Source organism: Apodemus sylvaticus, chromosome 3, assembly GCF_947179515.1.
Source record: "Apodemus sylvaticus chromosome 3, mApoSyl1.1, whole genome shotgun sequence".
NCBI lineage: Eukaryota > Metazoa > Chordata > Mammalia > Rodentia > Muridae > Apodemus > Apodemus sylvaticus.
The window spans coordinates 77,999,259-78,023,451 of record NC_067474.1 but is presented as its reverse complement, the minus strand read 5'-3'; the positions used below and the strand labels follow the sequence as shown (position 1 = coordinate 78,023,451).

Genomic DNA, 24,193 nt, shown 5'->3' with positions numbered 1-24,193 from the left:
GCTGAAAAACCCTGTGCAGAAGGCTTTAGGGGAATCCTGAGAAAGGGGAGGGAGCTACTGGGACCTGTACGAAGCCAAAGCCAGGCGGAGCTTCCGAAAAGCTCAGGGTCCGCCAGGGGAGCAGGAGAAGGGGGGGCCGGCGGCGGTGCGCGGGGAGGCGGCGCGGGGGGGCGGTCCAGGGCTGATCGGGAGGCGGAGCCCCGAGCTGGGGGCTGCTGGCTAGTGGCTCTCTAGGCTCCTTAGCTCGGGCGTCCTGGTTCGCTTCAGTGTCCGCTGTCTCCACCGCTGCTTCTTCCTCCTCCTTCACGGTCGCCACCGCCCGCAGCACCGCAGCCCCTCCCGCCATGGCCGCCGCCGGCGCCCGGCGCAGCCCGGGCCCCGGCTTGGGGTTTCGAGGGCGGCCGAGGCTCGGCTTCCACCCGGGGCCGCCGCCACCACCGCCGCCGCCGCTGCTATTGCTGTTTCTGCTCCTGCTGCCGCCGCCGCCGCTGCTGGCCGGCGCCACGGCAGCCGCCGCCTCGCGGGAGCCCGACAGCCCGTGCCGGCTCAAGACCGTCACAGTATCCACGCTGCCCGCTCTGCGGGAAAGCGACATCGGCTGGAGCGGTGCTCGCACCGGGGCCGCGGCCGGAGCTGGGGCCGGGACCGGAGCCGGGTCCGGAGCTGCTGCCGCCGCCGCCTCCGCCGCGTCCCCCGGCTCCGCGGGTTCAGCCGGTACAGCCGCGGAGTCTCGTCTCCTGCTCTTTGTGCGTAACGAGCTCCCCGGGCGCATCGCGGTACAAGATGACCTGGACAACACTGAGCTGCCCTTCTTCACCCTGGGTAAGGGTAGCCGCCGCACACGCGGCGTCCCAAGAAACCCAGAACCCCTAAGTGATGCTGGACGGGTGGGGGCGCCCTGGGGATCACCGCTCCAGGCTGCCCCATCAGGGTTAGCAAAGGGCAGCCCGAGGGGCCCGGAGGGCGCACAGGTGGTTGTAAAGAAGTGTGGGGCAGGAGGTCCTGGAGCGCGCGCTCTGGGAGCCCGGGGGCGTGCCAAGGATCCCACAGCAGGGACCTGGCTCTCAGTTTTGCAATCCCTTCTCTGAGCTCCGCCCTTTGCATCCCAGGTGCAGGAGACCCCCCAGTCTCGTAGTGTGCTCTGACCAGGGACTGGGCAAGGAAAACCCTTGCCCTGAAGCCAGTTCACGGTCATGCTGCTCACTGCTCCTCTGGACAGCACCAGTTGTCCGCCCCCTCTCTCTAGTCTGGAGTTGTGGATTCTGCCCTTCCAGACGGGTTTTCTTAGGATCAATTCAGAGTAGCTACGTGAAAAAGGAAAGACCCAGTCCTCAAAAGCTTTCCCTTCTCATGGGCTTGGTGACCTTGGCTAAGTCGCTTCCCCTCTGAGCTTCGGTTTTGGACTTCTGCAAAATGGGGCTGGAATCGATTGAGTCGATATTTGAAGACTGAGGTTCTGAGCCCAAGATCTCCACTTTTAGATTGTCCCTCCATCCCCGCTATCACCGTCTCCTTTCTCCATCACTCCTAGTCACGAGGAGGCTTGTCATCGCTGTTCACTTACTGGGCTAATATTTATAAAGGCAAGACAAGGACCGAAGAGGAAACTGATGGGGGCAGGGGGCTCAAATAGAAAAGTTAATCAGAAAGTTCTCCAGCAGCTTGCCGCCTGCTGATTCCCAGCGCGAATCCCGGAGGAGTCGGCCCTTCCTTGGAGCTGTGGGAAGCGCGGCTGATTTCCCACCCGGGTAATTGATAGCTTAATTATCTCAGAGAGCGTTTACAAAAATGTTGTTCCCCTTAGCTCTCCCGCGCTCGCTGCTCTCTCGCTCTCCCCTCCCCTCTTGGGGGCGCGGGCCCCGATTAGTTGTCGGAGTCAGGCCAACAATAGTGCGGGAGAGGCGCCAAAGAGATGCTTCTGCAGAATCCTTGTTTTGGGGGGATCTGAATCTTGTTCAAGGGTTGAGAAGGCGGGCTTTAGAGGTTGGCATACTTAGGAGACAGCCTGGAACCTCCGAGGTTAACTCTTTGCTCTCCGGAAAAAGACTTGCAGAGTAATGAGCTAGACTTCACACTCCTCTGGGAGCCCTGATGGTTTTTGTTTTTTCTAATGCCTCCCTCTTTTCTCTTTCATTTATGCATTTGAGTCAGCGGCCAAGCTACCCACAAAGTTTGGAGGCACTATGCTTTTCTGACTAGCTGTTACATGAATATATGGAGCTTTCTAGTGGAGGCAAAGCAGGAAAACTACTGGTGGGTTCCCAGACTTCCTGTGGCAGTATTGTACAATACAATCTCTCTCTCTCTCTCTCCGCCCCCCCCCCTCTCTCTCTCTCTCTCTGTCTCTCTCTCTCCCCTCCCCCCTCTCTCTCTTCCTCCCTCCCTCCCCCCTGCCCCCTATACACATGCACTCAGACTCACAGTAGTGTTTCCTATGTGCACACATACTGCTCACATCCTAGGAAGCGGGTAAAGAAGTGTCTAGATGCAGTTCTTAAGGGCACCAAGCTCCCTCAGGCTCAACATTACCTCCCATTGGTTGACTGTGCGTAGGTATGCTCTCCCAATATACAAAAGCGATTCTCACCTATTTCAACTATGCCCCTTTCCCTCCATTCTGACATATCTCCCCTTCAAGATATTATGAAATGCCAGGAGTGGAGATTCTTCTTAATATTCATCCAAGTGAGGGAGAAAGAGCCTATAAGTAGTGAGTGCCTCCACTGTCAGTCAGAACTCCAGAGCATTCAAGTTCATCAAGAATGTGAGGATCAGGACCAGCTAGATAGAGAGGTGCCCCCAAATTTCTGGAGCCCGCATTTCATGTCGTTTTAAACTTCGGCTTTCAAGAGGATAATTCTTTTCAAGAGTCAGCAGAATCCTGAGCTGGAAGTTTTGTGCTCCTCAGAATAAGCTTGAGAGTCCCTGGTACCCTTCATTTGGAGCCTTCTGCTAATGCGCAGCCAGGAGCTGGGTGACTGGCAAACTTCTGTCCCTGGAATGGAGGCAAAAAAAAAAAAAAAAAAAAAAAGATATTTGCCTCTTTGGCTCTACTGAGCTTTTTTGGACCCACATGGGGAATTAGGTTCCCACCTCCACCCCTCTTCCCACCCCAGAGTCCTGCATTGGCAGCTCAAGAGCTCCAGACAGGGATTTGGCTAGCGAGGTACTCAGCAGATGGCAGGGTATAGCAGGAGCTGTGTAGGGAGACGTGGGCTTTTTATTTGTGTTGGTCTTAGACTGTTTGCATGTAAACATGGAGTGTACAATGAGCTCGTAGAGGGCCAGGCTGGCTGGCAGTGAGGGCTGGTGGCAGCACCGGAGGGGGTGGGCAGTGGGAGCTATTTATGCTCACCTCTTCCCAAGCGTCTTAGGCAGCCCATTGCACCTCTGAACCTTTCTTTATTCCTGCTGTCTAGCATTTGCTTCTGGACCCTTAGACTAGATTTTCACAACTTTGTCCTTTTAGGGAGGGGTAACAGCTGTAGGTAGAAAATCGGGGCTCAAATCCTGCCACTAGTGGGGAGTGTGGAGCCACCACTAGGGGATGATGCTGTCTGGCAAAGCCTTCCCTGCCTTGACTTGGGTCCTGGGCTCAGAGTTGCTGATTGTATTAATGACTGCAGAAAAAGAAAAAAAAATACAAAAACCCTAGTGAAGGACCCTTAGTATAATCCTCGGCACACATTGTCTAGCATCCTTATTTGCTGAAGTCATCTTTTTTTATTCCATCCTGTTTTTTTTTTTTTTAATTAGACTTATTAGCTTTGCCATCGGTAACTCTTGAGGGATAGAACTCTTTTTCTTTGTATCCCTTCCTTTTTGTGCCTACATTCTCCCATTAAATCAGACCTGTGCTCTGTAGAAGGGATTTCATTTTAGATGTGGAAGATTTCCCAACTTTCAATGTCTGGACCTCTCATTTTGAATCTGATTATGTCAATGGCATTGACAAAGTAAAATGCTCCTAAAAGTGATCAAGGAATAGCAAGTAGTTATTGAATCTTTAATGTCATGCTGAGATTTTGTTCTTGCCATGTATTATTAATTCACACAAAATAATATGGGGAATGAACTACTGTAATTCCATTTGATGGATGAGGACACATCCTTAGAGGTTCTAGTAGAAAGTGGAACTGTGAGTACGTATAGAACTGGAACTGGGATCCTAGTCTTTTGGATGCTTATATTCTTGGCAGATGTCAATTTGGCATTCTGAACAATGTGTGCTATTTATACGGGACAAGGAATTGAATAGAGAGACATTCTAGGTATCAACAAGAAGGAAAACCATCTTTGTAGGAATCACCACTGTGTTGGTAAGCTGAATAGGAGGGTTTGAAAGTGATACTTGAATTAAATAATGAAGTCCTAGGATTATGGGCTCTCAACAGCATACTTTTCCATGATTCCTAAAAGTGCAGAGATGACATCAGGGAAAAAAGACATATCTATAGATTTGAGGAAATTTGTGGACACTTTCTGTAGCAGAAAAAAAAATTGAGCCTTTAGGTGCCAAAGATTCTAGGAAGAAATTTGAAGAGAATTTGAGTGCTAAAATGTAACATGGAAACTTAGTGCTAGGATCTAGTAATGTCTGCCATGGCTTACTGTGACCTTGAGTAGGTCATTTATCCCTCCAGAAATTCAGTTCTCTGTGCTTTAATATGAGTGGGTAGATGAGCTCTAAAATAATTCTTTAGTGTAAAGCTTCTATGAAGTTGAAGTGCTCTGACCTACTCTGTCACTTTGACTCACTCCTTGTGCTTCTCACTTCTGTTTTCCATTGTTGGTAACATGGGGGTGTTGGTAAGGATTGAAGGGCTTCTGAGGTGAACCTGTGTGTTGCACAGTCCTTGTCCACTGTCAGGCAACCCCCATAGTCTGCACCTGGATTTAACTTTCATGCCCATGGATAGAGAGATGTAATCCTTTCTTCTGTTCATTATAGTCAACAGGCTACAATGTTTTACAACCTGCCCTGATTTAGCTGAAGGAGAACAAAAAGTGGTAAATCTGAGTAAACACCATTTCTGTGTAACTTGCCCTACTGAATAATCCTGACAGGATAACAGTGCAATCTATAGCCGGTAGGGATGTAAAGAAAGACACAGTCCTTGAGTCTACCTTTAAATGCACCTGGATGTGTATATCCAGTAAAATTCTGATGCTAGACCTATGAAAGGATGTTCCTTGCAAGAGATTGACCAGCTTAGGTGGAAGAGAAATATATGATATAAAATGCTAAGAAGATCTGTACAATGATCAGCCCAGTGACAGTTTCTGGAAGGCTTCATAGAAATTGATACTCAAAGGTAGGTTAAAGGACTAGGCACCTAACCAAGAGTGGCTGCAAGCAGAGAATTTAATCATAGAACAGTTCACAGAGGGCTGAAGAAGTTTCCTTCAAATGTCACCAATGCACAATGAGGAATCTGTGCTCTTGTGGGGAGTCTTATGTTAAAAATGTCCTAAAGGCAAAGGGAGAAAGTAAAGACAGTCTGGGGGAGCTGTCCAGCAGTTCATGTGCTGACCCTAAGGTTATAGTACAAAGATGCTGGAAGATGATGAGGTCACTGCTCACAGAGAAACTAGCAGCTTTTGTTCAAACATTAGAAAGGGGACATATGGCCATAGAGACTATGTGTCTGTTTTCATGTCTGGTTCGATTCTAAAGATCCATACCCTTCATCTGGAAGAGGGAACAGTGGTTACAAGTGAGCTGTGTCTTCCGAAGAGAATCCTGACTCCAGAATATTGGTTAATATCAATGCTATTGTTCAGTTGTGAGAGAGTCTGGTATGGAAAAGTGGGAGACTATCTCAAAATAATGCTATGTTTCAAGCAATTTTTGTACGCCGTCAGTCATTAAGTGAAATATTTGGGTAACAGTCAAGTTTCAGTGTCCATCTTGCTGTGATGGGGGATAATTGTAAAACAGGTTTTATAGGTTGCAGTGGAGCAGGGCTGTGTAAACTGAGCTGATTTGCATGTTTTCTTTCCCTCTTTTCTAGCCATGTTTTTTTCCTATGCTCCACTCAACTCTTTCCAGCTCAAAGCTAATGAAACCTATTTAACACTCAAGGCAGAGAGAAATTCATTGTCTGCTCTCAGAGAGCACCATGATACAGAGAAGGAACTAGGTAGGGAGAAGGGAAGATCCCTTTCCTTTTCAATACTAGTCATCCAGATTTAATGTCTGAGGTGGTGTATATTTGTGCATTGGAGGGTGGTGTTGACACTAATGATACAGCAGATCTGTGCTGGCTTTAGCATGACCCAGAGCTTAATTGTGGTAGGAACTGTGACTAGTCTTCTCGCAAATCTTGCTTCACATACTCGTGTTTGATATACCATAGGTCTTATCTGATGTGAGAGGGCATGGACATTTGTTCTGAGAGGAGGAGAGCTGGAAACCGGTAGCGATCTCTTAAGTGACGTCCTGAAACTGTATTGCTGTTGAGTCCTTTGATTGCAGTCAGAAGGCCTTGAATCGACAGTTTCTGTGTCATGTAGCAAGAATGAAACCTGGACACCCGAATGGGTCAAGTTCAGAGATCACTGCTCACCACGGGGATCTTAAATCTCACATTCCCATCATGCTCACAGTCTCATAATGCTGGACGTCTTAAGGATAGAGGACTAACTTTGACGCATCTCAGCGAATGCAGTGTTGCTAAACATCGTAGAGTATACTGGACTTTTCTCCTTTTCTGTCATAAAAGTAAAAAAAAAAAAAAAAATTAAACCTCAAGGAAAAAGCATCTCCTTACAAAAACTGAATTTTTCTTTCCCGCCCAAGTACCCAGCTGATTGGCTCCAGGCTTTACAAAATAGACCTGTCAGATAGTGGATTTTGGTCCTGGAGAAAGGGAATTTTTCTCCTTAGTGGTGGTCAGGAGAGGTCTGTTCTTCTCTAGAAAAAGGAATGGTCATATTTGTAGCTGGGTTACAGCAGGCACACATGCTTGGTTTGCTGTGCTGACACTTCCCCTAGTTCTCTTCCTGACCAGCTAGTGGCAACAGAAGATTAACTACAGCCAGAACTGGTTTTCCCTTCCCTGCATCAGAGCAAACAGCTCTCTGCCCCATGAGTAGACAGACAGCAGTGCTGGGCAGGGCTTGCTCTGCTTACTGCTACTTCATGTCTGCTTTCAACTGACTTTTTCCTACTGTCTGTAGGTATTTTTGACAACAACCTCCAGAAAGACTTCTCTTTAGAATGAAAGAGGGGTAGGCATTGTTAAGAGAAATGTTAAGTTTAAGACTGAGATATTGTAGCCTCATCACTGGCACATTAGAATGTAGATTCAGCCAAGTCTGTGAGTTGAAATTTGGGAATGACATTATACAAATATAAGATGTTAACCATGAGAGAGAAGTACTTCCTCCATTGCATTGCTAAGGACAATTTTGGGCTCAGCAACACTTCTCTGTGCTACTATTTCAGTACATATTTGTTTGCCCCTAGAAGTCTCTTTTCTAGGTAGTCTCTCATATCCACTTGATTTTATAAAAACCCAAAACAATATAATGGGTCTTTTCATGTGGCATTTTGTTTTTGCTCGTAGACCACAGTTCAAGCACTCTATAACTGTGCAAGTCCCAAGATCACATTCTATTATGTTGTCCTACAAGAACCCTTCCCATTCAATCTATAAGTACCTCACCACCCCTTCAGAAGATTCCTTCTCCCATTCCATATAAGACTGGGTTTCAATGCCAACTTTTTACTGAAGCCTTTCCAGACCTCTTTCCATCAGCACTGAACACTCCCAGTCAGTATAAAGACTGACAGCAGTCAGTCCCTGGAGAGCTATCAAGCACCTCTGGCATGCCTGACTTCTCTGGAATCATGGGATATGTACAAGAGTCAATTTTATGAACCACTGCATTCAGGATGCTTATCTTCCATCTGCACGTGTGCATTGCATATGAGTATGTACCTGTGTTATATAACAAAATTATATGTGATAATGAAATTCTAAAGTATATGAAAGAAACAAGTTCTATAAAAATATAAATAAATAAAAGAAGAAAAAAGAATTCAGAGTTTTGAGATGAGGGACTTGGTTGTGATATAAAATATCATAGAGTGAATAGTTTATTGAAAATGTAAGATTAGAATAAAGGCTTAGGAGAAATGAATTATCATCCAAAAAAATCTAAAAAGGAATATCCTAAGCAGAGAGCAATTCCTGAAAGACCCAATTCAAGAACATACCTGGGTAATCCAACACACAGCCTAGGATAATCAATGGAGTTGGAAGGGGAAGGGCAAGGTGGTAGTCAGGAGCCAAGTCATACATGACCTGACAGGTGACTATCAGGAGTTTGGCTTTTATTCCTTGTGGGATTCCATGGGATGTGCAAGATCTTAGGTGAAAGAAAGACAAACTCTGAATTGCATTTCAAAGGCATCATACACTTCTCTGAGAGGAGAAAGGATGGAAGCAGACGTCAGAGACGGTTCAGATGAGAAGGGGTCGTGGCCTGAAGTAGAATTAGAGCAGAGTTTACAGTGCATGTTTCCTTGCCTTCTTTGTGATACTTTGCTGTGCAATCTCCAAGCAGCCATGAAGCCCCCTTCATTTTGTACTAGAGTGAATCACTGTGTGCTTGGCCTGGCACAGTATACAGATCATGGATAATGGGAACCTCATGTTTGCTATATCTCATTCCTAAATCCATACTGGAAAACCCAGAGAGGTGTGTCAATTGCACTTTTCCTTTAAGAATGAGATTGAATGTCACCTCTTCTGAGGTTCTTTCTGCTGAGCTCTAAGAACCTTTTCCACCTTTGTTTCTACTCTCATCTGAGCGAGGTACGTGATGCATATAGAGGTGAGGCAGTAGACTATGAGGAAATAGAGCGGGATTTGTGTATAGGCCTTATTTTATGAGTTTGAAAACCAAGGAAAGCATTAGAACTTGGTCTTATGGCAAATAAGAAATTGGACATTTCAGAAGATAACCTGTACAACATGTTCTGAGATTATCATATGTCAGAGGAAGAAAGCAAGATGTCCTTAGCAGGTCAATGGCAGGGCAGATGTCACATCCTATATTACTGACTTCCTAATCCAATGTGTCATCCTCCTTCTTTAGGGAAGGGCAAACCCCAGGCAACCAAAGATGAGAAGAGTAAAAATTCAGTGGTATTAAGTTACTAACATTATCCTAGAAACTGTGACCATCTACTGACAATAATTATGTTCCATGTAACACCTGCCCCCCTGCTACTGTTTTATGTGTTCCACATTGTTGAATGGCAAATGTGGTTTGTGTGTGTCCCAAGCAAGGATAGACCTCACAGAAGCTGAGAAACATACTCCAAACTGTATAGCTATTATGAAGCTATAAAACCAGTTCTGCCTGATTCTTCTGGTTCTGCACTCTCTGCCTTTCTGGCTGCACAAAATCAGGGAAACTGTGAATTTTTGGTCTCTTTGTTCACCCTATTTTACTTCTTACCACATTTTATTAACAAGACAGTTTTTTCATATAGGGCTTATTGTGTGACTGTCTCACAGGCTCAGGGGAGCTAAGCACCTTGTTTTTGTTCTACATGTAGCTGAATTACCATCTCCATAGTACTCCCCATCTCTCTCTCTCTCTCTCTCTCTCTCTCTCTCTCTCTCTCACACACACACACACACACATACACCACACCACTTATATCTCTGTCTCTGTCTCTCTCTGTCTCTCTCTGTCTCTGTCTCTCTCTGTCTCTGTCTCTCTCTCTCTCTCTCTCTCTCTCTCTCTCACACACACACACACACACACACACAGAGAGAGAGAGAGAGAGAGAGAGAGAGAGGAGAGAGAGAGATCAGTGCTTCTTTGCCATGAGCACTGGACCATTCTTCATATTCTCTCAATGTTCCTGCCATCCATAATCCTGATTGGAGTGCAAACTCCACTTTGTGGAGATTCTTTTTGTGTCTTCTAGGGTACCTCTCTCCTTTCCTCTCTTCTCTCTTCCCATCTTCTTTTTTCCCTCAGCCTACAGACTCTTCCATCTTCCCATTCATTACGAATGCCCCACTTTTATGCTAGGTATAGCCTTATAGAAGACTTTTGACTTTGTCCTTCCAGGAATTAATAGAAGGTTGATGTTTTCTTTTTAGCAATGGCCAGTGTGTCTGGTGTTTGAGGTACATAGTTGATTTTTGGCTGTGTACATTTTCTTTTCATACCTCTATTCAACTCTGATTTTGAATTGGTTTTTTTTAATTAGTATTATACATTTTCCCCCTATTTTCTATCTTGAAAGTGGAATGCATGCATTTTAAGCACAAAATATATTAGAATGCTGTAAACATCAAATACTGCATGTTCTTCTAGAGCATTCGAATGAGATTATATGCCTGTGTTGAGTTCCAGACAAATAGATCCTTCATTGAATTAGCAAAGAGATGTTCATTTTCCATGAACCTTTATGGAATGCAATGCACTTCTGATGGACGTGAAGTGAGCTGAAGTGAAACATGTACCAATTTGGGTCATCCAAAATCTGATACATAAACTCCAAGGCACTCATGTCTTAACTAGCACACATATATGCTGTCTCTATAAGTCAGCCTCTGCTTGCTTGTCAGTAAATTGCGTGGACTGCAACAGTCATGTGTGTAGATTTCTTTGCCATTTCACTTAGGTGAACTCTCCATAAGCTAACCATTAGTCTGGACCCAACACTGTGTACAATTTTTACTTACACTAAGCCTTATGAGTCTCAAAGAGACCCTGAGTGTCCAGCATAGCTCAGCATGTTTCATACCTCTTTGCCACCAGCAATCTTTAGGGTGAGGAGAGAGGTAGAGGTATGAATAAATTCTGAATATAGACTGCCCTTATTCCCTCCTCCTCTGTCTATGTCTGAATTCACTGCCTATGCTGCTCCTCTCTCTCCCTCTTCCTCTGTCAGTAAGGCACAAAAGCATGAAACTGGCCATTGATCTCTGCCAGCTATGGGGAAGTGGGGGCAAGAGGGAATTCTGGGGTTGTCTGAGGATACCTTAGGCATAGAAGCACTGAAGCAGTGAGTCTAAGGCTGGGGAGTGTTGGCGTAGCAGGTGGGGGATATTCCTCTGCCTTCTGGTGGTGGCTGGCTGACAGAGCCTTACTCTCAGGCACGCAGGGAAGTCACGAGTGGCTTTGCAAGCAGCCGAAAAGGAAAGGAACATTTCCATTAGCAGAATCAGCAGTAAAGAAATTTCCAGTCACAGTAATAGCTGCATTTGGGGGAATCATTTCAGTGGTGCTTGTGGGTGGAGGAAGCAAGGGGGTAGGATAGCAAGGAAAGGCACAAGAGATGTCTTCTTTGCTTGATGGCTAAGTGAAAGCCAGGCGTCAAAGGGTTGTTAAAGTATCTATCCAGTAGCACTGATCCTTTCACCAGCATTCAGGACCTCCTGATGACTTCCATATGGACAGCACTCCATCTGAGGGGTCCTGGGGAGAGGCTGCCTGCCTAGGGTATGCTGTTTTTGTTCCAATTACCTGGACTCCTCAAGATTTTCACAGGCAGCAGCAGCCTCCTGAGCTACTAAGATTTGTAGAGGGAAAAGGATTATTCAACTCAGGCGGTTGTGTGTGTGTGTGTGTGTGTGTGTGTGTATATGTGTGTGTTTCTGTGTGAAGTTAGCAATTCTTGTGAGTTACAGTCAAGCCTAGAGTCTCCCAGCAAAAAATTCTGGGACAAGAGGGTCAAGTCAGCACAAGGTGCCGACTAGGACACATCTCTTGGGGTTGAGGGGGAGAATTCCTGAGATGTCCTGGCTCATGCATGACCTCAGCTGACCTTCTAATGTTCCTTGCCTCACTTGAGGCCATACCCTCACTGATGATGTACACATGGCTGAACTATTGGCTTCAGGGTGGGAATACCACTCCCTCTCCTAGAACACACCTTATCACTATTGCTTCTTCAAAGATGCCTCACTTCTTTCCCTTCCCTTACACTTAGAAAGAATATTTTCCCCTGGGATGCTTATACTTACCTGGTATGATTGCTAACATGCAGCAATAGCAATACAAAGTGTGGCAGTAAGCTTGAGTAAGATGAAAGAAAGATGAATATTCATTTGCTATAAACAAGTCACAGGCTCTATTTGAAATGTATCAATAGTAATATTGTCTCAGTAGTTACCTAAAATCTAAATAGGAATAAGCAGAATGTATCTTACTTCGATACCTTAATTTTGATGTTTTTATTCCTGTAAGATAACACAGTGGTACCATTGAATTTGATCCCTAGGCTCACTTAATCTATACCTTCCCATCTCAGAAGATCAGTAATCTAACTAAGGAATAACCTCCCAAACTGTCCTTGCCTCATGATTTTTTATTCACCCCATCTTCTAGACAAATTCATTTGTAAAGTAACTTTTGAAAATCCACCTCTCACATCACAAACTCAGGAGACAGCAGATGGTGGTGAGCATTTGGAGAAAGAGTAACACTTCTCTGTTACTAGTAGGATTACAAGCTGGTACAACCACTCTGGAAATCCGTTTAGTGGCTCCTCAGAAAATTGGACATAACACTACCTGAGGACCCAGCTATACCACTCCTGGGCATATACCCATAAGATGTTATAACATATAACAAGGACATGCTCCACTATGTTCATAGCAGGCTTATTTATAATAGCCAGAAGCTGCAAAGAACCCAGATGTCCTTCAACAGAGGAATGGATACAGAAACTGTGGTATATATACACAACAGAGTACTATTTAGCTATTAAAAACAATGAATTCATGAAATTCTTAGGCAAATGGTTGGAACTAGAAAGTGTCATTCTGAGTGAAGTAACACAATCACAAAAGAACATGAATGGAATGCACTCACAGAGAAGCCCAAAAGTTCAGAATAAACAAAATACAATTCAGGGACCACTAAAAGCTCAAGAAGAAGGAAGACCAAAGTGTGGGCGCTTTGGTTCTCCAGAAGGGGAACAAAATACTCACAGCAGTAAATATTGAGATAAAGTGTAGAGCAGAGACTGAAAGAAAGGTCATCCAGATACTGTCCCATCTGGGGATTCATCTATTATAAAGTAACCAAACCCTGACCCTATTGTGGATGCCAAGAAATGCTTGCTGAAAGGAACCTGATATGGCTGTCTCCTCAGAGGCCCTGCCAGAATCTTGCAAATACAGAGGTGGATTCTCACAGCCAAGCATTGGAGTGAGCACAGGGTCCACAATGGGTATGTTAGAGAAAGGACTGAAGGAGCTGAAGGGGTTTGCAACCCCATAAGAAGAACAACAATATCAGCCTGCCAGACACCCCCCTCTCCCCTCCTTGAGAGCTCCCAGGGACCAAGCCATGAACCATGGAGTACACATGGCTTCAGCTTCATATGTAGTGGAGAATTGCCTTGTTAGGCATCAAGGGGAGGAGAGGTCCTTGGCCCTAAGAATACTTCATAGAAGTCCCAGAGTAGGGGAAATGAGGGTGGGGAGGTGGGAGTATGGTGGATGGAGAACACCCTCATAGAACCAGGGGGAGGGAGGATGGGATAGGGAGTTTCCAGGAGGTGGAGGGAAACCAGGAAAGGGGATAACATTTGAAGTGTAAACAAAGAAAATATACAAGAAAAGAAAAAGAAAAAAGAAAAAAGAAAATCTGCCTCTCATACTTTATATGTTGTCATATATGTTCAAACCATACCCACCCAAAAATTAGTGTACTGGCTGGTTTTGCACTAACTTAACTTGACACAGGTCATAGTTATCACAGAGAAATGAGCTTCAGGTGAGGAAATGCCTTCATGAGAAAAAAACAGCTGTAAGGCATTTTCTCAATTAATGATCAAGTGGGGAGGGCCCCTTGTGGGTGGTGCCATCTCTGGGCTGGTAGTCTTGGGTTCTATAAGAGAGCAGGCTGAGCAAGCCAGGGGAAGCAAGCCAGTAAGGAACATCCCTCCATGGCCTCTGAATCATCTCCTGCTTCCTGACCTGCTTGAGTTCCTCTCCTGACTTTCTTTGATGATGAATAGCAATGTGGAAATGTAACCTGAATAAACCCTTTCCTCCCCAACATACTTCTTGGTCATGATGTCTGTGCAGGGATAGAAACCCTGACTGAGACAGTTAGTCTTCCCACTGGTCTTCTGATACTTTCTCTTTCCTTCTACATTGCAGCCCATGGCTTATGTGCTAAATGCAGTGCTTTGCTTAAATTTGAGTGGCCTGTAATCTGATAAACACATCAGAAATAAGGCTGCAAAATCAGGAGGCATAAGAACATGTCCTAATTGATACATGACAGTGACATGAAACTCCTGTGGCCATAAAACTGCATTTGCTGGGGCACAGCCCCACTCATTTGTTTCTGTGGAGTTCGCGGCCCCTGTGGCTCTTTGGTAGCACAGTGTAGCCACAGAGAGTACATGGCCTGAAAAGCTGAAAATGCTTACCAATTGTCCTTTATGTAAAAAGCTGGCCACCCCTGCTGCTGAGTAGCCAGAGCAATCTTTTCTAGGAAGCAAATTGCTTCTTGCTACTTCCTTGTTTAAAGCCTCCAATTACTCTTAAGATAAAAATCCTAATTCCCTTTCAAGGTCCACAAAATCTTAAATAATTTGCCTTTTCCCAGTTCATCTTCTCGTGTTTCTTTTCTTGGCTCACAAAACGCAACTATCACCTCCTTTAAGATCTTCTCCCTAGCCAAAGTTTCACCCTGCTTTCATATCCTTCCCTGTACATAAAAATCCTTGACTCAGTAGCTTCTGGAGATAGGGAGGATTTTGTCTACTCTTTTGCTTCTCGAGGTCTGAAGTTCAGGACACTGACTGTAATGTGTGCTGACTAAAATGTATAGGGACACTGGGTAAAGTTTCTGCATACCAGGAAGCCCTGTGGATAAAATGCCTCATGAAACCCAGTGGGTGGGTGATGAGGTCATGTGCCATTAGAAGTCTTGAGTTGGTACCCATTCTGCTTGATGTTAATATAAAGCCTCTCTTCTTTTCTGGGCTGTCTCTCTGTCTTTAATGTGATGTGATTGAATGAAATCATCTGTGAAGCTCTTCTCGGCTATAGGCTTCTGCAGCAGCCCTGGAGGGAGAGGGTTTCCCTCTGAGAGCTGCCGCTGAGGCCAGAACTGCAGCCTGCCTGAAGCCTTAGTCCCTTCCCACTTTGCTTTCTTTATGGGGCCTCAAAGATCAAACCCTCAGCTCTGAGCCCAGGTGTGACTGGAGTTTTCAAGTCCAGTCTCACTAATTTGTGGGAAAACCTTCTTCAGTTTCATTCCTTTATCTTCCTCCAGGGAGGGAGACTGAAGAAGCTGACCACTCAAAGTAACCAATTACTTTTCTACCAATTCTGTACCTCCTACTGTCTCTCCAGGCTCACCTTCTCCTCATCTCTTTGTTCTCTTGGCCTCTTTAAAATGTCTCTCCAAACAATGCCAGAGGCCTCTAGAGAGTTGCTCCCCATTCACCTCCTTCCTTGCTTCCAAACTGAGAACAGAAGGTCTCTTCTGCTCTCAGAGAGACAGCAGGAGAAACAGGATTGGGGAAGGGGAGGAAGGAGAGTGATCTGATAAGTAGTGGGGGAGTCCATGGCTTTGCAATGGCTGCAGCAAGGATTAGAAACTAGAGTGGGTTCTGCAGCTCTGAGATGTGCACACTGTGATGGCAGAACAGAACCCTGCTTTTGCTTCTGCATTTACTGTGTGATTTCAAATAAATGACAGTGACGATTTGGGTCTCAGCCAGGATTAAGCAAATGTCAAGAGGCTTCTCTTCTTCAGAGAGTTGGGGAGGATTGGGCCACACAGCATATTATAACAGGAGAAATTCTCCAGGCTACTCCACTGCAGCTGCTAGAATTTCAGGTGCCTGGAGTGAAGCCCAATACACAGTTGACAGTTCATAAATGTTTGCTGAGAGAAAGAACGAATGAATTATGAAAGGAGAATATGTGTGGTCATACTGTCGCTCTCCACGTCTGAATCCATGAGATACATTGCTAATCAATCACCTAATCGTCACTCCAGATTCCTTCTGGATCCAAGACCTCATCAATCACTACCAGTCAATCGAAGAAGTTAGCATGGGTAATGAATTTAATTCACATTCCCTCAACTAAACCTGCTTACCCAAGGACCCTAGCCTCCTTGCCTGAAGCTTACTTTTTCAGACACCCATCAATTCAGATCCTGTCCTGGTCAGGGTTTCTATTGCCATAATGAAACCCCATGATGTGACCAAACCAACTCGGGGAGGAAATAGTTTATATGGCTTACTTTTCAACAACACCTTTCATCACAGAAAATAAGTCAGGACAGGAACACAGACAGTTCAGGTACCCAGAGGCAGGGACCTGATTCTGAGGCCATAGAGGAAAGTTGATTGCTGCCTTGCTATTCCTTGCTTGCTTTGTCTGCTTTCCAAAAGAATTCAAGAAAACAAGCCAAGGAGTAGCCCCATCCGCAGTGAACTGGACAGCCACATCAATCAATAATTAAGGAAATTCTCTACAGGTTTCCCTACAAACCAATTTTGTGGAAACATTGTCTCAATTGGGATGTCCTCTTCTCAGATGATTATAGCCTATGCCAAGTTGACTTAAAATTAGCTAGCACAGCCCCTGTCCCTGGGTCCCTGGAGACTAAAAAGTGTATAGAGCTCTCTGTTTATTGGGATAATCATATTTGTATGGTTTGATCTTCTAAACTTTTTTCATGAGTATTTTTAGTATTCCCTTATTACAAATGAAGAGATAAGACAGGAATTCAATGAGCCCAGCTCCATTACATGGGGCCACATAATAAAAAGTATTAGCTGCTTTTACTTTGAAAAGGAATTTTCATATCACCATCATTGATGCAACTCCAGAATAATGATATAGATAGAAGATAGAATTATATAAGAATTAGTGACTGTTGAATGCTCATCCCTAAATGGGGTTTCCATACCATCCCTTCTAAATTCTAGAAACATCATGGAGAAGAGGGTAGAAGTACAGTAATAACCAGAGGATGCAGAAGATTGCCGTGAAGTGCTGTCTTCTGGATATGGCACAGTCATTACACTAATTACATCACAGAAATCATGGTTACAAGTATAACAATCTCAAGCCTGGTCCCAGCATCATTTTAGCATGGATGTAGGGATGGGTTGGTTCCATCCTTGAGGAAGCATCAGCAATTAATGGTTACTGGGGGAGAAGAATCATTTTCTTCAATGGTATAACCACTGTTAAGTTATCCATACTCCAGTAAATAACTCCTCTCATGCTCCTGAGAGTAACCATAATTCAGCTGGCTGACTCAATAAAACCAAATCCAATCAAAACTGACTTAACAAAAGGAGAAGGGCTTGATGGGAGGAAGAGGAAGCTCAGTGAGAGTTCTATGGTAGAGAGGGTAATTAGGGGGAAAATGGACAACATACATCCTATAAATATATAAAATTATCAAATAGTAAATTACTTTCTTAAATTAAAAAGTATAATTATTCCTATAGAAAATACAGCCAATGCTACCTAAATTCATATCTTTTGCAGCAAGAAATAATCACCAGAGATGGATGCTCTTTTAAAATTCATATTTGCCCACTTCTAAGATTTCTCCAACTAGTTATATTATATACACTGCATATGTTTTTATCTTAAAACATTCATGTCTCTTAACCACTACCTTTGAAGACGGCATATCCCTGATTCTAATCTTATTCTTTTATTTTACTTCCCTAAGAAACAGCTCCTAAGTATATTGTTTATTCTTTCAGTATGGACACCTTCATTTTCAAGATGTACTGGTTGATTTTGTATCAGTTTGACAAGAGTTAGACTCATCTGGAAAGAGGAAACATCAACCTAGTAACTGCTTCCATCAGATTGGCTTATATGAAAGTCTGGGGGGCATTCTTTCCCTTTGATTAATAATTACTTTGGGGGGTTGGCCCAGGCCACTGTGAGTTGCACCCGGGCAGGTGCTCCTGGGTTGTACAAGAAAGGTAGATGAACAAACCATGGACAGAAAGACAACAGTAGCACTTCTCCACGGCTCTTGCATCAGTTCTGGCCTCCAGGTTCCTGATTTGAGCTCTTCACATGGCTTCCTCCAGTTATAGACTGTGATATGGAAGTGGAAACCAAAAGAACTCTTTCTTCTCTTGGTTGTTTATGGTCTTGCTTGGTCTTTAATCACAATCAAAACTGACTTAACAAAAGGAAAAGGTCTTGTTGCTCCCCATTCAATGGGAAAAAAAACCTAGGGTACAAATGAATGTTTCTCTCTCTTGCTACTATGATTTCACATCATTTCTCTTTAGTATTCATAATTGTAGTGGTTAGTGTGTATTGCATATCTACTCTTAATTCTTAATTTTAACACAAAGAATGCAAGCATGTTGCAGCCTTAATGTACTACAGGAATACTATAAAAATTGAGCCTTTCCTTTAAGTTCAAGAGACAGCTATCATGGATAGCTTGCTGGCATCCATTTAGAGCAAATAATTGCCTGAAGAACCATCTCTGTCTCTGGTGCATCAAGAAAGGAGGAGAGGCTCATGCACTTTCACTCTGCAAAGTACTTGCAGGCAGTTCGTGGATAGGGAAGGATTTCTTTTTAGTAGGCAAGTGGCTTTTGAGCTGGGTTTCATTAAAAATATCAGAGGAGCACATTCTGCTCTGTGGCTTCGGAGAAACAAAGTCTCTCGTTTTATCTGTCTCTAACACTGGGATTCAAATTTCATTTGGGCAAAAGTTTCCATAGCTTAGCAATACACTTTGCATAAAAAGTAACTTTTCTTTATGTCTACCATTTTATCTGCATTATTTTTCATGATAACATTCAATTTTAATATGTCTTTCTATATATTTCCTCTATTTTATCAGAAATGTTTTCAATGTAAATCTTTGATTTTATCACGAATGTTTCTAATTCCATCTTCAATTATTTTAGAGTTTTTATATCTACAATTTTATATGTAAAATTTTCCATGAAATAGTCAATTTTAACGTGTTTGTCTATATATTTCTTGAATTTTACTAGAAATATTTTCCATGTAAATCTTCAATTTTATCTGAAAATGGGAAATGAAAAAAATCTTAAGTGAAAAATTTCAATTTTATCTGAAAATTCCACCTACAATCAACTTAGAATTATCCTTATGCCTACCATTTTATCTGTATAATTTCCATGATAATCTTTAATTTTAACATGTTTTGTATATATTTCTTCAATTTTATCAGAAATATTTGCCATGTAAATCTTCAAGTTTATCAGAAAATGTTTACAATTCCACTTTCAATCAACTTAGGAATATTTTTATGCCTACTATTATTATATCTATATAAAATTTTTTTCATGATAATCTTCAATTCTAACATGTTTTTCTACATTTTTCTACAGTTTTATCAGAAATATTTTCCATGTAAATCTTCAATTCTATCATAAAATGTTTCTATTCCATATTTCAATTAATTTAGCAATGTTTTACATGTCTACCATTTTCCTCTTTAATTTTCCATGAAAATTGTCAATTTTAACATGTTTTTCTATGTATATCTCTTCTATTTTATCTGAAATATTTTCCATGTAAATCTTTAATTTTATTATAAAGTAATTTTAACTATTCTTTTCAATAAAAAAAAATACACTTTGCAAGCACATCACTTCTCATAAGCCACAGCATTAATACCCACTCTATGTATGGCATATGCTATTCTAGAAAGATGGCAGCTGAGATTTCTGTTGTGTTTTTAATAAAAAGGTTGCATGACTAGAGAAACTTCATAGACAATCTCATATTTAATTTGATATATAACCTTAACTTTAAATTTTAAAATAAGGAATACTAGCTTGATGTAGAGTTCATACAGTTCATGAATACAAGAACGAATGAGTTTTTCTTCGAGGCTTATTTCTGAGAGGTAATCATGGTGAGTAGATTGCAGGGATCCCTTTGGAGCAGACATTTGCCTGAAGAGCAATCCTTGATGAGACAACAAAAGAGAAGCAACTCATTCAATGTCACGATACTTAACTAGCTTTCCAAGACTATCTTGAACATTCTAAGGCACCAAAAACCATCTTGAGATTTTCTCCATATTTCAGTAAGTTCTCACTTATTGTATACATATATGCACATACACACTATCATATATACATATGTATATATGTACACATATGGATGAAGTATATTTATATACTCTATCAGTTAGCTTATTGTTATAACCAAATATCCAACAGAAGCAATTTAGGAGAGGAGAGGTTTAATTTGAATCATGATTAAAAGGTAAATTCACCATACCAGAGAAGACATGGAGACAGAAGTGCCTGGGTCTTTGTTAATAGGAGATTGTGATACAGCTGGTTTGCATCATGATTGAACAGCAAGCAGATAGTACTCACAAGAGAACTCTAACTCACAAGAGGCCTGACTCCATGAATAGCTCCCCCATCCAGTCACACTTAAAAGTCAAATGATTTCTCAAAATAGTGCCACCAACTGGAGAACAAGTACTCTAACCCTTGAGACTATTGGGGATGTGTATGTGTGTGTGTGTGTGTGTGTGTGTGTTCATCTACGTGGCTATGTATATATGTGTGTATGTATATGTATACATATATACACAAATCATACATATATGTAGAAATGATTAAGATACAGATAGAGAGAGGGAATATGCTCTGAGAAGATGATGATCCTTCTGTCTGGAGAAATAAAATAAGAAACTGAACTTTTTGGGGAAAATACTGACAGAAATGGAACGATTGTCAAGAGTTCCTAGAGAGCATTTGATTTATGATTGATAAAACCCTTCTTCTATTTCCTTAAACTTTTTACTTGAGTGGGAAGGCAGACTATTTTGAGGGGAGCTGTCTGGTTTAAGACTGAACCCTGGTTTTTGAGGCTATTTGGATTGGCAGTTAGAAAGTCTATTAAAGAAGAGAATCATAAAAAAATAATAAATGCACATTAAACATTTCACTTTAATGTGGAATACATAAATGTGCATATGTTTGCCAAATCTGGCATTTAGGCATTAGGCCTTGTTTTGAGTCTGGGTCAGCTGGTTGTAGGTCTGGCCCGTTTTCTTGCATAAACCATGCTCGTAATGCACCAAAAATGATTTGCAATCTCGGTTTCATTAAAAGAGACCGAGAACTTAGATGCTTGCCAAGTCATTCTTTTAGAATTTTATGATTCCTTTCTAAATCTTTATAGTTGTCATGCCTGACCTAACTCACTAGCAGTATTTAAGTAACATTGGCTTTTTTTTAATACAGTAAAATTATCTCAGTCTCATAGAAACTACTCTTTTTGGCTGCTCGTAAATTTTTAATTTGAACTCTATTTCATTAAAATTTAAAGTCATAAGAAACACAATGAGCATAAATAGGATTGGGAAACAAACTTGTTCCCCAAGGAGAGTGTGTGTAGCTAGATGTAACTCACCTGGTGATAAAGTCCTTAGAGCACGGTAGACAGAGCCCCTTACTAGTCCAGTCAGCCCCTCAATCGCTAAGAACTTGGGATGCTCTACCTGCACCTCCAAAAATTTGACCTTGCAGCATTGTGGTATTGTTATTTAGAAAATTGCATAACTGAGTTTAAAAATAGCAAAAAAGTAACCTCGGAATGTTTCAAGTGAATTTATCATTTATGTTGGGTTAAATTCATAACTATCCTAGAATGCAAATGGCTGCAGGCTGTACACACCTGCCAAGGACAATACAGAGGCGAAGTTGACCGTTCTTCGATACAATGATGGAAGAAAGCTTTATAACTATATTTGATTCTTCGAAGTAAGATGTAACAATCTTAGCCCTTTGATACTGGTTTCCCTCTAAAGACCCCCCCCCCCCCAGGGCTCCTGGGGACTGGACCACCAACCAGAGTACACATGGAATGACACATGGTTCTGGCCACATATGTGGCAAAGGATGGCCTTGTTGCTCATCTGTGGGAGGAGAGGCTCTTTGGACTGAGGGTGTTCGATGCCCCAGTGTAGGGGAATGCTAGGATGGGAAGACGGGAGTGGGTAGGTGGGTGGGGGAGCACCCTCATAGAGGCAGGGGAGAGGATGGGATGGAGGTTTCCAAAGGGGAGACCTGGAAAGGGGAAAACATGTGAAATGTAAATAAAGAAAATTTCCAATTTAAAAAAAAAAGGAAATAACACTTTAGAGATGAAGCAGAAACAGAAGTTTAATCTCTGGTATCTATATTCCTCCCAACAACCCCTAAAGCACACATACTTTGGATTATTCAGAAGTTGCTCTCCATCATCTTGCATTTGGGTGGTCTTGAGGGATGCATCATAATGCTTTCTCTGCCTTTTGAATAACAAATTGGTGATGAAAACAGAGGTGATCCAAATCTATGACTACCAGGACTCCCAGGACAACCAGAGCTCCCAGGGCTCTTCTATACTAGTCCACTGGCTATGTAGAATGAGGCTAAGGCTGAGAGAAGGCTTCCTCCTTTCTAGAAAACAGTGGAATGAGACTGCTTCTTATTACAGATATGAAATAGCAGAGCTAGATTCTTTCACATCCAACAGAATTCCCTGGATCCTTACCTGTTGTGGAGAGTTAGGCAGATGATGCAGGAGCAGTGTGTGTGTGTGTGTGTGTGTGTGTGTGTGCGTGTGTTATGTGTGCATGCTGCTAAAAGTTCTCCTGTTTTATGAGGTGCAGTGTATAATTCAAAACTCATTTTGGGGACGTCTCGCTCCATAAAATCTCTTCTAGTAAAAATGGCTTAGAATTTGTTTTGATTTCTCCAGCATATGTTCTTTAAATACCTCTTCATCTCATTTTTCTCTGTCTTTCTCTCTTTCGCTTCTCTCACCCTTTCCTCATGGACCCTGCCCTAGAGTCTTTTGAGGGGACTCAGCCAGTGAAGGTGGTCTCCAGAGCAAGGATCCTGCAGTGTAAGTTAATGGGCTGGCAAATGATTGTGAAGATGCTTGCCTTTCTTGGATGATTCCTGTGCAAGGATATTAGCTCAGGAAATGACTTCAGGGATCTGGCTTCTGCAGTGGAAGTTACATATTTAGAAGCCATTCTTATTTGGGGCAAAATAAACCTCTCTTATGGCCTTTGTAGTGCATCCTAATAGCAGCTACTTTGTTTTCCTGGCTTCCTTGTGGTGCTTCCAGTCTGTTCCAGTACTGCTCCAGTGCCTACTTTTAAAAGGTGTATACCTTGTTGCCTAAGGAGTCATCCTCAGAGGTTGTTTCTCTCTTGCTTTGAATCTTCAGTGATTATAGGATCAAGGGAACATATTTTGTCATCCGAACTCTCTACAAGAACCACATCTATAACTGTTCTCTCTCATAATTTTCTGTCTGTATTTTAGCCAGATTTGGCTTTTGACTGTTCTGAGAAAATAAGCATTCTTTTTACAACTATGTTAGGATGTCCTGGACTAAATAAATTTCTGCTTTGGAAATTTATCGATGAAAATGTCCATTGCTGGCCCCTTTCTCTCCTAATTCAGTTTTGCACATGCTTATTCAGGACACTTTATTGCATATCTGTTTTAAATCCCATCTTCTCTGTTGAAATATTGATGCTTATCTTTTATTTACTCCTCTACCTGACATAGTACAACACTGTATACATACAGTGACTAAAAAACTTGAGTTTCAGATTTTAATTAATTAATTAAAATCTTAGTAATAACCAGATGATCTCAGTGGCTTTCCTACTGAACTACAGAGAAGAAAGTTCCAGTGGGTAGCAATGTACATGAGATCCTCAAGGCAGTGGAAGTAGTGTTGGGCTTTTGGTCTTGTTACCTTGAAAAAATGTTTTACTAAATAGATGTCCATAAATGTTGGTAGAACTGCCTTTTTTTGACAAATGACGATATAAGTCATAACTGGCAAAAGATCTAGTTTTAAATGCAAAGCAATTTAAATTTTTGAAAACACCAAAGTTTGCTAATAAAAATACCACCTCACAAGATTTCATTTGCAAAGTCTAGGATGTTTTCTAATCTGGGCTATCTTATATTACACCATTAATCACACTCATCGGTGAGAGTTCTTGGCCCCTGATGGGTTGTTACTCAGTAATCCTTTGCTTTCTGCTCTCCTCCTTCCCTGGCTCGCTTAGCATCTGGACCTTAATATAGACAAGGGTCCCAGGGAGCAAAAGGAACGTAAATGAAGCTGTCTGACATGAACGCACAGGTTTGAGCTTCTGTGGATGGTTTATG

General features: G+C 42.5%; 1 protein-coding gene across 3 annotated transcripts in view; it reads left to right on the top strand.

The window, feature by feature from the left end:
* Nucleotides 1–244: 244 nt before the first annotated feature.
* The window catches only part of Astn2 (astrotactin 2), a 989,271-nt gene continuing 965,322 nt past the window's right edge, over nt 245–24,193 (top strand). For all 3 annotated transcript variants that reach the window (XM_052176645.1, XM_052176644.1, XM_052176643.1), the window contains exon 1: nt 245–822. In XM_052176645.1, coding sequence (XP_052032605.1) covers nt 345–822 — 478 coding nt within the window. In that variant the 5' untranslated portion in view covers nt 245–344. The remainder of the gene's footprint in view (nt 823–24,193) is intronic.